Source organism: Stegastes partitus, unplaced genomic scaffold (assembly GCF_000690725.1).
Source record: "Stegastes partitus isolate 25-593 unplaced genomic scaffold, Stegastes_partitus-1.0.2 Scaffold1507, whole genome shotgun sequence".
Taxonomy (NCBI): Eukaryota; Metazoa; Chordata; class Actinopteri; family Pomacentridae; genus Stegastes; species Stegastes partitus.
The window spans coordinates 96,970-112,950 of NW_007579238.1; the positions used below are offsets into that span (position 1 = coordinate 96,970).

The window sequence follows — 15,981 nt, forward strand, 5'->3', positions numbered from 1 at the left end:
TGATCAACAGCTTAGATAATGTGTAGATGCTCAGTAACAAGTAGAGGAATGCACAAGAATTATTATGCATGCACGCATAAAAAACTGCACTGAAAAGTTGAGTTAATTAATAGATTGATTAATAAAAGAAAAGAGCCTCTATCATTGCCAAATAATGACATCAAACTATCCATCAGCCTTATCTTTTGTCTGGATTACTCGTTCTAAATATTCCAAGTATGCACACCTATTTGTTGCAACAATGACAAGTTCTGACAGCTAAAGAGAATGATGCATGAAAAGAGCTGGGAGCTTATAGGAAACTCTGATCAGGATTTTCATTTCGAGGTAAGACTAATCCAACCAACTCAAAATCACAGATGACTGAAAGTCATAAACGAAAATAAACACATGAACACCACAGCACCGACATGGACAGGCCTATCATTACACATCCATAATGGCTCCGATACCTCTCATTAGCAATTACGTGAATCCTTCAACATGCATCAGTCTGACTGGCTTTGTTAGTAATGACCTCAATACCCTGAACATTTACAGTCACATGGCACCAGCCTCTACATCATTGCTGCAGTGCTGGTATGGCAAACATTTGTGTTCCTCTCATGCACCACCCCAAACACCAATTAAGAAGAAATGCAGGCTTCCTCAAACTCTGAGAAAGGCCCATTAACTTACCGCAGTCACAAAGTGTCGGGAGAGATGAGAGGATGAAGGGAAGAGAAGAGGGGCTATAAAAACGGAGGAGGAAAGAGGAAAAAAGGTTGCAGATGGAGAAACATGAAGCACATTGTTTGGAAGTGAGCTCATAGGAGAATCACTCGCTCGCGTTTTATAATCCGGACCTAGTATGTTAACAGTTAGCTGACGTACATCCACCCACGAGAGGGTTTTTGGCCCTTTGTCTCTCATGTACCCCCCCTCCTGCTTCCCTGATTCTTTTCTCCAAACCTTCAAGCAGAGAATAAGCTGTATTAGCAAACGCTCTGGTTACGATTCAAACTGTACTTTTGCAAAAGCTACTGTTGACATGATCCATATAACATATTTCATATCCTAACAATTATTTACGAATTATAGACTGGGCACTGATTTTCCGCTGCTTTTTTTTTTTTTTTTTTACCCATACGCACCGAGCAGGAATGCAACTCGACAATGCAGGGCCATTACAAGATTATCTGATACTGACATCTGCTATAAACATTTTTTATATGATGATCTGTGGTAAGGCAGTGAAGGCAGAGGTAGACCACTAACACGTATGATATTTAAAATCGGTCATGCTGATGCTCAAATAAGAAGAGAAAATTAGGAGTTGGTAAGAAGATCTGCTTGAGGACTGCTCGCTTTCTGTCGTGCCCACTTCATGCATGAGAGGACACACACACAAACATAATCACACTGTCTAACAATGTTAGAAATGTAAGCCAGCCAACACTTGGCATAAATCCTGTCCATCTAAGCTATGGAACAAGAGTTATTAAACCAAGCAAGTTTCCTAATTGCGGAGTAGGGAAAAAAAGGGGGGGGTGGGTGGGAAACAGGGAGTGACACAAAGGAGTGTAGATTCCTAATAATGATTTTGCACTGGCTCATCAACTCGTCGCTGCGCCTAACTCAGCAATCACAGCAATTTGTATCTGTCAAGTGTGCTTAAATATTAGATCAGGTACTATATATGTGATATGTGTGCGCACATGCGGCTGTTTACTCAGGGTCCTCTTGAGAATGCAGTCAGAGTGTCTGAGGCGTGCAGACCGGCAGATGAGGTTAAGAGGTTTAGAGTTCCACATAATTCTCCACTCAGTGTTGTCCACGGGGAGAATGGACACTTAAGAACAAAACAGTCGCTGCTCTAGTTCAAGGTTAAAGTTTCAGCATCAGCCTGTGGTGCTAATATGTCGCCAATTCTGACAACAGTGAAACCAGCCATATAAGCACATACACACAAACTTAGAAGCAGATAAATTGATTCGCTTAAAAGCTTCCATCAACAAATGGACACAAAGAAAAGAGACAAGCATCTTTATGTTGATTCTCTGTGGTCTTATTGGGAAGCTGTTTTCCTGCTGTAAACTGGCCCAGAGGTCATTAAACAAAATTGATGATGAAATTCAATTTATGTGCATCTGCTCACACACAATCAATATCTCTTTAGCCTAAACCCTTCTCATTTGGGGCGACCCGCAGAGACTATACTAAGTGCTCAGCTTTACAGCAGTCTTTAAGAGAGACAGACTGGGCTGCTAGCATGCTGAGCTGAGACAGAGGGAGTTAAACCCAGCCGGCCTATTGGAAAAGGACTGGAGGAACCATTTTATCATGATGACAGACACAAAATAGGGCAACACAAACCAGGTGACTAAGCAGAACCTTTGCTCATTTCTCCACATGACAGAATGTTGTGGCAGGTCTAACGTGTGCCAGAAGTATGCAAACCATGCATGAGCGCCAGAAGTGAGCAAAACCCTCAGAGAATTGAAATGTATGGATGCTCGCCCAGAGTTTAAATTTCATACTTTGAGCAAACAGACAGGCAGGTCGAATATACACAACCATTCATCACTTGTCAGATATAAAATGCCGTGCTAATCATCTGTGTTGAAAAGGTCTGTAAAAATTAAGAGGGCAGAAGAGAGGCCAGACAAATTAGCTCTACTCAGAAATAGCGAGCTATCAGGACGTGTGAGGAGAAGAGACGGTGCGAATCCAGTCTTTTTCAGAATTTAGCGAAAATACTGATTTTGACACAGAGTGCTGGCATTAAAGCACAACTTTTTATATTCCATTGTTTTATGAGTGTGCAGACGAGGAGAGCCAAACTCTTTCAGGAGAGAAAGAGAAAGCTGCAAAGAAAAGGCTGTATGTATGATTATGAGGTTTGCAAATGCTACAGCAATTGAAATAGAAAGTTAGCACTAAAAACGATTAGATTTAACTGTGTAATTTAAAAAGAGAAAACTGCGATGAAAGTCGACATACACTGCAACCAGGACAGAGAGAACCAGTCTTTGTGCACTGGTTTTCTGCTATCAACTTGGAGACATTATCTAGATGCCTGAGGAAAGACCCCATTTGTCTGAATGCCCACTGGAGCAAAAACAGCAACAGATACACAGGAGAGCGACTCTGGCTATGAGACTTTCAAGCTGCAAGCGGTGGAACTGCTTGGGCTCTTCTTAGTGTCTAAGTGGATCCAGATGCAGCGAGCATTGCAGGCCCCCTCTTATCCTCTTATAGCGCTATGAAGAGGAGCTTAATGCAACACAAAGGGACAGAACAGCATACCAGTACTGTATAAACTGGACTGGTGAGGGCAAAAAAAACAAACCAGACAATAATGAAGCTGGCCAGACAATGCCTTGGTGAAAAGGATTTAGCTTTTTTTCCCAGCTCCATAAAAATGACATTTGAAAAATGTCTTTAAAGACAGAATTTTAACCATAAGAGAAAAAGAAATCAACAGAGAAGTAGAGGAACATTAGCAGTGTTTTATGACACATAAAAAGGGAAAATAACCCCATGTCAAACTGTGCCTTTATATCAAGCTCCGATACTTTGACCCTAAAAAAGTTTAATGCTGAATGGATTTTTTTTTTTTTTACTAAAAGACAAAGCTGGCATCCTAGGTAACAGGTTGTCAGCAGAGAAAACAACAGCTGTGTCTGGTGCTGCCTGCTTGGGCTTGGAGTGGGAAACGGGGGGGTTTTTTCTGTGTGTGCATGGAACCAGGTGGCGACACGCTTCCACACTGCATTCCTAACTCAACTTGGAGGTTCCATGTAAGCACGTGAGCGCTACATGGCCTGTGTGTATGTGCAATGGGGGGATAACTTGCAAAGCCAACAAAAAAGATCACGTGCTGCTATTGGACGTAAAAACTATGATGGTACCAACGTAATTATCCTCATCGGTAAATACACTCGAACATAGCTACAGAAGCTTTGATGTAACACAGAGTAATTTTAGTACATTATTTTCTTGTTAGAAATTGGACAATCACAAGCATACATTTAAACACACAGATGCTGAAATAAATTCAAACAAAAACCAGTAAGAAAACCAGTAAGAGTCAGTGACTCAACAGACTCAACAGAACTGTTTGTCCTAAACTGACTTGCATACACTTTCAATTGTTCTGTGCAACACACTGTGTACTTTAAGTATATGGGAAAAGCTTTGATTTAAGCTTTGGTTGAAGCCTTTGTGATCTTTTGTCTTCCTCTGTTTGCATTTGGGATCTTGTTTCTTCAAATTAACTCCATTACAGTAGCCTTTTAGCAGATAGACTTCTGGTTTAAGGATGTAACACAGAGTATGACTGAAAACGGAATTTGAATATTCTTATCTGGTAATACTTAAAAAAAAAAAAAAAACATTTATCACACTATTAAATATATATTTTAAACAAGTGTGAATCAAAGCAGCTGTATGTGCCAATCAGTTCAGTGAGAACAAACAAAACAAAGGTGCAGTTGTACAAAAAGCCTCATCATGAGTGTCTGTGGAAGATAAATGTTTCTGTACATCACTGCTCCTGATTTGATCTTAAAAACAGGATCAATGCTGAATGTAATATTTCAGTTGAAAGCTCTAACGATGCAAGATCAGACAAAAGAGTTTCATTCAATCATGTTCAGTTAACTTCAAAGTATAGGGAAGTAGTTGCTCATATGTTCATGTCGTAGCAAACTATTCTGGTCCAGCAGCTGCAACTGAAAGTCTGCATTATGTTTTTGAGACATTGCACAGACTCCGGTTATGCTACTAAATATTCATGATAGTTTGGCAGAGCTCCAAAAATCAACACTACATTCACTAAAACGCTTTTTTAAATACTCTTGGATCGCCCCATGAAGTCTCCTCCACATTTTGCCTTGTCTTACGGGATAGAAACGGTGGCCGATGGCAGCTCATTGCGGCCATTAAGAAACATGTAACTCATTGCTACGTAATCACATAATTATAAATGTTTTTAGAATATTTGCTATATATTACTATATATTTATTTGCAAAGGCCTGCTCCTTCTTTTCTATTTATAGTTATATACTGTGATTTTTGTTGTGAGCTCAATTATTGTCTGCTGATCTTTTACTTGGTCTATTGTATGCTTTTCCTTTTGTTCTGTCTATAAAAAAATTCTATGCCACGTAAAACCCAACAATAAAAGAACCTGAAAGCGAGACAAAGAAAGAAAGAAAGAAAGAAAGAAAGAAAGAAAGAAAGAAAGAAAGAAAGAAAGAAAGAAAGGATAGAGGAAGGGAGGGGGATTGCACCAGTTATTTGAGAGAGGAATGCACAAGAGGTCACATTCTTCACTCCACTGCTGTGGCTTGCCCTATGTTCAACTCTCTCTTTTTCTCTGTGCAAAATAGGCAATATTACTCAACACACCTCTGGTGCAACAGATCACACACAAACATATGCGACTCCCTTGAAAACAGAGTAGACTGGCTCGGGAGGCGGAGAGTGAAGAGGCCTTGGCAAGAACCCATCAATGATACAGTCATAGTGATCAGATAACACAGTTACACAATAGGCCTTTTATTCACGGGCAGCATTTTTACATGTTACAGTAGAGGGAGTACAGGTGAAAATAATCAAATTAATCATGGCGGAATTACATGAAATGCTTTGTTTCTTACAGTGACACTGTCACGGCTTAATGGGACACCTAGGATTAAACAGCCATCATTTGCTTCTCTCTAGTATGACAGGATAAATCACTTTTACATCCATCCATCCATCCATCCATTTTCTATACACCGCTTAATCCTCATTAGGGTCGCGGGGGGGCTGGAGCCTATCCCAGCCGACTTAGGGCGAAGGCAGGGGACACCCTGGACAGGTCGCCAGTCCATTGCAGGGCCACACTTAGAGACAGACAACCAAGCACACTCACATTCACACCTATGGACAATTTAGAGTCACCAATTAACCTCAACATGTTTTTGGACTGTGTGGGAGGAAGCCGGAGAACCCGGAGAGAACCCACGCTGCACGGGGAGAACATGCAAACTCCACGCAGAAAGATTCCGGTGCCCCCACCGGGACGCGAACCGGCACTTTTACATCCTGCCATTCAAAATATTCTAAGACATCTTGTAAATAAATGACATGTCCATCCTACTCTTATCTAAACATGTCATCAAACTTAAGTTGGTAACAAATCTATCATCATAATACTCTTAAACACTCACACTTAAAAAGAGGGAGCTTCTGAGGCAAAGACTATCTTGACTACGCTGATTTATACACACAGCTGTTTTGGCGAGTCACTGGCTAGCATGGCAGTAAAGTGGACCCTTTTCCAGGTGGTCAAGACTTAAAGAGAGGGGAAAACACTTACTAATCAGCAACGTGTCATCCAGCAAGGGACAAATGTGTGCCACACACACACAGGCACACACACACACACACACACAGTAATGTGACATTACCACTAGATAAACTTGTAGAAATGTCAAAATTCCATCACAAAAAGATTGTTAAACAACAATCAAGGTTAGGAACTAAACAGATCAGATAAAAGAGAAGTCAATTTAGTTGTGAGTTTTGCAGAGTGTGTGTGTGTGTGGGTGGGTGGATGTGTGTGTCCATTAGTGTGGAGACATGGGTAAGGGACAAGCCACCAGGGGCCTAACAGCTGGCCTGAATGAGAATTACTACAAGGCGCCTGCAGTGTGGGTATGTATGTGGGTGTACGCGCACACACCACACACACACACACACACAACCCCCCCCCATCTTCAGGACCCACAGGGATCATGGGAGGAGATTTGGTGTCTAGACTGTATAGATTCCTCGAGTTCCAGCCAAAAAAGAGCCAGTTACTGACTAAAAGAGAAATGGATTCACTTACTGAATACACGCTGAACACAGCTGCTGCAGGAAACACACACACACAGAAATCAAATGATGTCACTAGAGCAGGGGGGTAAGACTGTGTACCCGCTACCCAAATACAACAATATAACACCAAAGTAAATCAACTTACATCACTTAAAGTAAAAGAATCTTCATTGCACACTGCTTTTTACTCTTGCTGGCAAAACCTATGTAGCAGATGAAGGAATATCTAGAGATAAAATGTTTACATGAATATCCAGGTTCCCAAATGCTTTTGATAAGCCGTTAATAGGCACTGATAAACTATGACTAGTCAGAATTTTTATTCAAGATATCTTTAGCTATAATTCAGGTTTGACTAGTTAAAACAATAGTTGCAGATCTCTCAAGTATTAACCACATTCAACCACAATCAAGGTTAATAAGGAAACAGATTAGATATGAGAAACGTCTGTTTAGTTTAGAGTTTCACAGAATGTGTCACAATAATATTTGAGAGAAGATCATCATGACTAGTCCAAATTGTAGTGCGTGACACTTCTCATACTGGGCTTCCCATTGGATATTGGTGAAGCAAAGCATTTCCACAGCTGTTAGCAGACGTAATGGTGGTTTCTGTGTTGGATAAGATCCTTAGAAAAAAAACAAACTGTAAAATAGGAAGAGTCTATCAAGGGGTTTGTGAATAACAAGAGCATTTTTTATGAGAGTATTATGTTGTTCAGTGTAACATCACTAAATCACATTTTGTCTAGGCAGAAATCCAGTTCAAGACATCTACAGCATCATTCTGATCATCCATCCATCATCTATACACCACTTAATCCTCATTAGGGTCACGGGGGGGCTGGAGTCTATCCCAGCTGACTTAGGGTGAAGGCAGGAGACACCCTGGACAGGTCACCAGTCTATCACAGGGCTACACTTAGAGACAGACAACCAAGCACACTCACATTCACACCTACGGACAATTTAGAATCACCAATTAACCTTTAACATGTGTTTGGACTGTGTGGGAGGAAGCCGGAGAACCCGGAGAGAACCCACGCTGCACAGGCAGAACATGCAAACTCCACGCAGAAAGATCCTGGGTGTCCTCACTGGGACGCAAACCGGCGACCTTCCAGCTGCGAGGCAACAATGTTAACCACTGTTCCACCTTGCAGCCCCTCATTCTGACCAGTTAAAACTTCATTTAAGATATCTAAATCTTAATCTAATCTAATCTCTGAGGTGTAGATATTTATAATGAAGAACCCCACACACATGAATGTGTATAGTGAGGAAATGTGTCCCTGGATGAATGACTTTGTGGATATCTGAAATGTTATTTTTTTGACTAGGAAGAAATGAATTGTGGATATCTGCAATACATACCACTATTAAATATAAAAAAGCTTACCATAACATGCTGCTGGAGCACACTACCTCCTATAGTCACAACTAATTGCTCAATCCTAATTCTGCGTATGTGGGACATCAGTTCTACTTCCTGGAATTCATGACAAAGAACTACTGTCACATTTTCACTGCTGACACTAACAACTTGTTCCATGCTCCAGATATCCCACATAATTTGCAAAGGAGATGGAGATGAAGTCTTGTTCTTATATTCAGCCGCATCTTATCCGTGACAGGTCTTCATGTTCACATATTTACCAGTTTTTCCTTTAATTCCCCTCCATGGAAATGTAAATCAAATTGTCTGTTCGTTTGCTGGTAGATAAGTTTGTCTTTGTTTCTATGTTAACCAGCGTACTGTGTTTTCCTGTTTTCCACCCTGTGCATGTTGCTTCAGCATCCACTGACCCTAAGCAAGAATCATCTAATAAAGACAATGAACAAGTGGGGCGTTATCTTCCTTGGTCCCCACAATTTATTGTGCCATGAACATACTTGAAGTTTTGCCAGGCTAGCCTGCAGGCATCAAACAGGGGAAAAGTGCAGGGATAAGTTCAGAAGAAAAGCCCTGTTGTGCCCATACGGAAATCTATCCAAGCAAGTAGCAACATGCCACAAGTCCTTACATTTTCTGTAAACCAGCTCGTCTGGCTGATGACCATAGGTTGGCACCATTCTCTTCTTTTTGAGTGCACATGAAAGCTGGCTGTTCGTTAAATTTGGAGACAAGGGTAGTAGCTAATCACTTGCCAAAACTGTCATCTATAAAACCATTATACAGTTTCCAGCTGTTGTTGTTTTCCAGTGGTTTTGAGGGGATTTTCAGCTAATAGGTTAAGCTTCCTACAAAGACACATTCTCATGAACAAAATGACTAAATAAACAGAGCATTAAAAGCTATTCTCTCGAAAATCTGCACCAATTAAATGTTTAAGTTCCACTACTAAAACGTGTCAAGAATGCATTTGCTTTGCACAGTACTAATTAACTGTAACAAAATGCCCCACGTTTATATCAGATATTCACACAGTTTGGAGACATATGATGTACAGCAACTATCAGATCCTATGGAGTAGTTTTCCATGTAATAAGAACTGTACAGTAAAAGATGTAGTTCATCTTTGTAAATGTCAGAAGTAGGGGGTGAACATTTTAAACAAATTTCTTTACTGACAACTGGTAGAATCATCAGTCAATAACAGATTAATCAATAACAGTAAATGAACTCGACTGACAAAGATTATCAGCCACGAGGCCACAGTGACGCTGTCTTAGCGCACTTCAGTTCATCTACAAAAGGAGAGCTCTAGGCAGTAGGCATTAGCTGCTGCAGAAGACATTTTCATGGTGGTCTTTTACTAGTTAAATCCCCACAATGCTCTCTGCTTGTTAACATGAACTGTGTGTAGTCTGGATGACCGCCTCCTCAGGTCGCTACAGCGACAAAGAATAAGAGGCTTCGCCTGGTGGAACAAAAAGGCAGTACAGCTAATCCAGAATACACTTTCCAACATGCATGTCCTTCATCCTCTGCCTTATCAATACATTTTGAATCAGTTGAATCTTTAACAGCAAACAACTAACCTAGCATCATTACCATCCCTAGTTAGAAGTATAAGGTGTGTTCATGTATGAAGCAAAGCATAATAAATAAGCAGCCTATTTGCTGCATTGAAATATGCTACAATTTGTACCGTCTCCATCTGTGGGTGCAAATCACATGTTCATCTCTTTCCAGAAGACCCTGACTGCCTACAAATGAATGGCACAAAAAATACTTGCAGTCATCTTGCAATGCAATGACATGCGTCAATGTAATAATGTTGTAGTTACAACAGTATTGTACATGTACTCAGTACAGAATTGGACAACACCCCTCTTGAAACTTGACCTTTATTTTATCAACGACAAACCTATAAAGTTTCATGACTATATCTTGCACAGTTACAATACTATGCCGTTGACAAAAATCTTTCCACTGTTGTGGGTAGTTTCAGCTACAGTAAGTGTTTCCAGGAATATATGATTTTGAATGAAAATACTATCTAGGTCACACCTGCAATGTACTGCAATAAAACCCTATAAATGAATGTAACCACCAGGGGGCAAATTTCCCCAGTTTTTTTTTTTTACCTTCAGGAGGAGGGCACTGCAATTACTAAGGTACTGTCAGATAATACTGTTGTGAGCCTTTAAAAAGTAGATGTGCTTTTCTTTAAATTCTCCAGCCCCCAAATCTTTCTCAGATGCCCTACTTCCTCTGTCAACCCTTTCAAGGAATAGCAAGCCAACAAAAGCACATTATCCCTTAATTAAATAGAAAATTCTACCTACTACACAGTAATTGCAAATGCTGCAAACAGTAACACTTGCAGTGTTGTCCTACATAGGGGTCAAAACTATCTCCAACTAAAGTCAAGCTCACACTGATGCTAAACGAGGGCAGAGCATATTCAGAATGGGATGGATGAAGCAATGGCAAGCTGTGGTAAAGGCTGCAAGCATACAGATCAAAAACAATAATGGATGGCTATTAAACTGTTTAACTGATGTCAATTTTGAATAGATGTTACTGGTCTAGCAATGGCCACAGTTGATTACACATATTCTAAACCAAGGATGGATTTTTGCATCTGCAAGTAAACATTATACACATCACAAAATTTGGCTACAAAGAAGTGATCAAGTACATCTGTCATGCTCAGACCTGTTTGTCTAAACAGGCCTGGTAACTTACTGCAGCTTGTAATTTATTCCATGATCCATCAAGTCGCATTGTTAACTACAGAGAACACTCGGTTATCTGAACCACACACAGAGAAAAGCAGCTGAAACTGCCGTCGGAGCTATGGTTCCAGGAAATCCACTACCCTGCTCAGTCCTTACAATCTGCGCTAGCTAACCGGTGAGATCATACCTATCCACTGTACAGTACACAGAGGTGCCAAGAACAGAGACAGGTCTTTGCTTGCCCCTCACTGCCTCCGTCTCTCTCCCAGGCAGCTGCATGCAGAGGTCTGAACCTGCCTGCTGAGAAGCAGCATGGTGCTGGCTATCCGAGTTTTAACTAGCTGGGGCTTACCAGGAAGAAAGAAAGAAAAAAAAAAAGCATAAAATCATGTGTTGATGTTGCCCTCCGCTTGCACTATGACTCACCTCCCCCTCTTATGGTCTAACCTGCTCATCACAAGAGGAAAGGGGCAGGGAGGAAAAACAAATACACCCCATGTCACTGACCCTTTGCCAAATTTGATCCATTTACCGGCAAAAGCGTTTTATTCTGTTTTTCTGACCTTCCTCGTCCTGTCCCCCTCTGCGTTATGCAACACTTAGAGTCAGTGGAAAGTACTGCTGCCAAGGCAATCACAACCCTACAGACACATTTGGTAAACTTATCAGTTAGCTGGATGCATGGCATAAATCTGATTCAATGGCTAATGATCTCTCTAAAAAAAAAAAGCATTGATAAATATGTTTACCTCTCCACTCTTTTCCACGGATGCCTTAAGATAGAAATGTTGTATGTAGAAATGATCCACATACATAAAAAGTATAGCTGGAAAATGATCATTAATTAATTTTAGCAATAGTGCAAACCCTCCTACACCTTGGCTACATAGTGTGTCGTGTCATTCTGGCCAGTAAACTAAGACCGAGACCACCGTTTGTGTATTTTCATAAGCCAAAACTAGTAAATAAATAATCCACTGACTATAAATACCAGAGGTGAAGTAACAGATGAGGTCACCACTGGTTTTATGAGTTATATTTAAAACTATGAAACTCTACTTTCTGTGCACGGCTATGCTTAAAAAAAAAAGTCATCTGATGGGCACTAGAGAAAAACAAGAGGCTTTAACCAGCAGAGGAACAGAAACAGACAATTATTAAAAGACACTCTATCCTAGACACACATCTCCAGGTTAAACATCTATCTCAGGTGTGACATGTTGGATATTAGGTCCCTGCTTTGCAAAGCACAGTGAGACTCTGTGGCAGCAGGATGTCAGCTTCCCCTGAGGAAAGAGAGGCTCCCTTAGTGGTGCAGTGACAATGCTTTCCTCATACGAGATGAGCTGACTCAGACAGGAGCATGAATATTATTCTGCAGCTCTGCTAATAATCGATAAATCACTGGAGCAATTCCGTTGGTAAAAACATCAACCATTTCAGGTTCCACTTGTCAGTAATGAAGATTTACTACTGTACAAATATGCTAATTAATCAAATTTAAAGAAATTAATCTGCAGTTTAGTCAAAATTGCACATACATATGAGTTGCAGTCCGAATATAAGACAAGCTGTATGTTTTCTACCACATCTAGGACATTATATATGAAGTACTTTGTAACACACACTACACAACATCCTGCACAAGCACAGGAGGCACTATTGAGCTCCGCCACACACTAATAAAGACTTATAACAGATATATAACACAGGTACTCATTACTGATCGAGGATGAGACAGTCTTATGCTGTACTGTGTATTGTATAATTACAACTGTCTCTCATATTTGTTGTTTATATCATCAGTCACACACAGCACACAGCGTCAGTCCACTGTCCCTGGCAAGACGCTGTGATTCTGAAGAGATTGAGCAAGCCTTTGTGATCTTACTAAATTGTGAGTTGTTCAAAAATCTTTTACTCGTAGAGGAGGGTCCCATTACTGAACAGTGCATCATAAAACATTTCAATAAAATTAGGGATGCACTATGACATCCACGCTATCATTTGTATCGGCCGATAAAAGGCTTTAAAATTAAATATCAGTAAAAAATTTTACAGTTTTCTTTAAAAATGTTACCTTAAAATAAATAAAGAAGCCAATACTTTTATGCTGGTGTGTTGGTACGTTCAAAACAAAAATAAAACAAATACAGCAGAGGGCACCGGTTGAAAAGACTGCTACAGATTTTACTTTAACCTCTCCATTACATCACACTGAGAGTAATTCAACTAGTAATCAGGTAGAAACATGGTTCTTTGCAAATCCTCTGGCAAAATGCAGCAGAAACTTGTGTTCTTCAACTTTTACGGTCAGTTGTGCATCAGTTTGCTATGAGACAGATACCAAGTGAACCAACATAACACCACACTAGTTGCAATGTATTGCATGTTATATCTCTTGCCATGATTAGTTGTGTAGTTTTACTAGAGTTATCCCGATCTGTATTGGTCAAGGGACAGACCGTAGACCACAGAGGCGACCAATCTCAGGTACAGATAAATCAAACCATCTCTTGGGTCTCTCTGTGTCAAGTTTTCAAAGCAATAGTGGTTTTGCGAGTTACTTGAATTATTAAACTGTAGAAGGTTTCATCATAAGCCGTTCAGATGCTAACTGCATGCTTTATAGTCAACACTTTTTCATCTCCTGGTTGCACAAGCGTGAATCTGCTATCCAGCTGGCAAGCTGCTTCTCAATAACGCAACTACAACTGAGCTGATAATAATCTGTGCACTATGATTTCTATGTATGCACAGTAACATCTTTCACGTCTTAAAAGTCTTGCTCTTGAACAGTGCACACATTTTTCCAAAAGGTTCATTAGGTGCTCCAGTTGACTCATCTTTACTACATACTGTGTGCTCTGGTGTAAAAGTAGTTCACAGAGAGGAGAAAGCACATGTTAGGTGTTACAGGGTTTGATTTTAGGCCAATGCACACACACAATGCTAAAAAGCTGCAAAACTGCACTTTGTCAATACTGAAGCCAAGAGTGCAGAAAAAACTAACGTCGTATCATAAACATTTGATCTTACCGTGCACAACAAAAACATTACAGGGCTGGCTCCCATGGCGCGATGACTCTCTCCTTCCCCCCTTGATGAAGGCCGGTAGACTGGGTCTCCTCTGGTCCCCTACAAACTTCCCCGGCTGCTGCCCCATAAGGGCAGGGTGCCAGGCCGCAGCCGGGACTCTCCAAGCTGGCCTCAGTTGCTCACCGTCCAACAGTTGGCCACCGGGCAGGGAGGGGATCGGGAGAAGACAGGAGCCCCGTTCCCTGGCTCAGGCTGTCCTCTCCTGGAGTATGGGTAATGCGGGTCACCTATGCAGATCCGTATTACTCCAGTATGTCTCTGTTTATCATGCATTAATGGAGCTTGGGTGCTTCAGAGGACAAACAAAAGGCATTTCACAGGAATCTAGAGGGGGGGAAAAAAACAATCAAAACTCAGGGATGATTTCAATAAAAAGCAAAAAAAATATCCTCCTAGAATGGAAATAAACATTACACGTAACCTAAACTAAATTATGTCTTTTGGTTTGAATGCCAAATGACTCATTTTATGTGTGTCTTGCTTACCTGACATAAACCTGTCCCACTTCAGGTATGCTGTCAGGACAGGTATAAAATATACAGTATGTGCGTGCTAAAATCCACTTCCTACTGTTGTATAAAGGCTGCACTCCAACAATTACATTTTCTCTTTTTTAAATGACAAGCAAACGTTTGTAAACCTTAGTAACTGCAGGCTACTCATCTATTTGTTGTGCCCACACAAACTGCTCCATGCTAATGTAATTGCTGCGTTACAGACAGCATTTTTAAGGGTTTTTCCTCAACAAATGCAGTGATTTACTTCTTGTTGAAACATGGTAGTGTCTTGAACTGCTCACTTTTACATCCCCTCTTATCCACAAATATATTTGTGAACCTGCAGCTTTAAGACGACTAACAATTAACCATTTGTGCCACTTTACAGCACACAAAATATTAGCATTAATTAGCCTTTACACTGTTGACGGTGGGCAACTTATGTTATTACAGAAGCAATGTCAAAAACATTTAACCATAGTAACGAGAAGTACAGCAGAGAAACACTGATTTTTTTATTTATTTCTTTTTTGCCCAAACTTGTGCTGAAGCTACAAACTTAAATAGCAAAGACAAGTGTGAAGAGAAACTTACGCGGCCATGGAAACTTGTATATTGTTTGTTAGCAGGCGACCTCGAGCTAACGTTGAAGGTAGCCATGAAGCTAACCAACGTCTGCTGGTGGGACGCAGCGCGAGACCTTAACTGCACACCGAGCAGTCAACAGTTGGCTCTCGCCGCTTCGCCGTCAACACGCTGGCGTTAAACCTCGGACAAGTGCACGAAAACAACACACACACACACAAAAAGCATTCCGGTCGCCGCAATTTAACACTGTGCAGCTGGTCTCTCCAAAGCCACACTTTGCTCCAAACTTCCGTGTCCACTCTTCCCGTCTTGCGGAGTTTCTTCCCCTGTGGTACCCGGACTAAAAGGCACTTCAATCAAGGAGGCGAAGGGAAATCGAGGAAACTCAGCCGGCCAGAGGCCCACGACGCTCTCCGCAAGTCCTCTCCTCTGTTTACAGCCGCCGAGCTCTTCGTTGCCGACCCGTCGGTGCGCGTACTTATTCATCGCTTTCACGTGAAAATCTGAGCAATAAACTTTGGCCGAGTAGTAGTTGTGTCGCTGGGGCCGCCATACTTCCATACGCAAGGTGGTTTACAGAAATATGTGGGTGGGGCGACGTGTGGCGTCACGTACGTGCGTGGGCTAGTACACGGGAGCAGAGCGGAGGGTTTATTCAGCAGGAGAGCAGGACTGAGCGGCAGCACCGCAGGGACTGAGACAGAGACAACAAAGGGAGGAAACACTGGAGGTAAACCTGCTTCTTGTTTGTTGTGATGGGAATTTATTCACGTATTTGTACTGGGGGGGCTTCATCAGAGCTGTAAGCTGCCATAA

At 41.2% G+C, this 15,981-nt stretch overlaps 1 protein-coding gene across 1 annotated transcript in view; it reads right to left on the reverse strand.

Annotated features, from left to right (window-relative positions):
- The window catches only part of abl1 (c-abl oncogene 1, non-receptor tyrosine kinase), a 34,908-nt gene extending 19,212 nt beyond the window's left edge, over positions 1–15,696 (reverse strand). The window contains exons 1-2 of the mRNA XM_008300180.1: positions 15,172–15,696; positions 14,021–14,404 (exon numbers count right to left, since the gene is read on the reverse strand). Of these exons, the coding sequence (XP_008298402.1) occupies positions 14,021–14,147 (127 nt within the window). The 5' untranslated portion in view covers positions 14,148–14,404; positions 15,172–15,696. The remainder of the gene's footprint in view (positions 1–14,020; positions 14,405–15,171) is intronic.
- Positions 15,697–15,981: the final 285 nt, after the last annotated feature.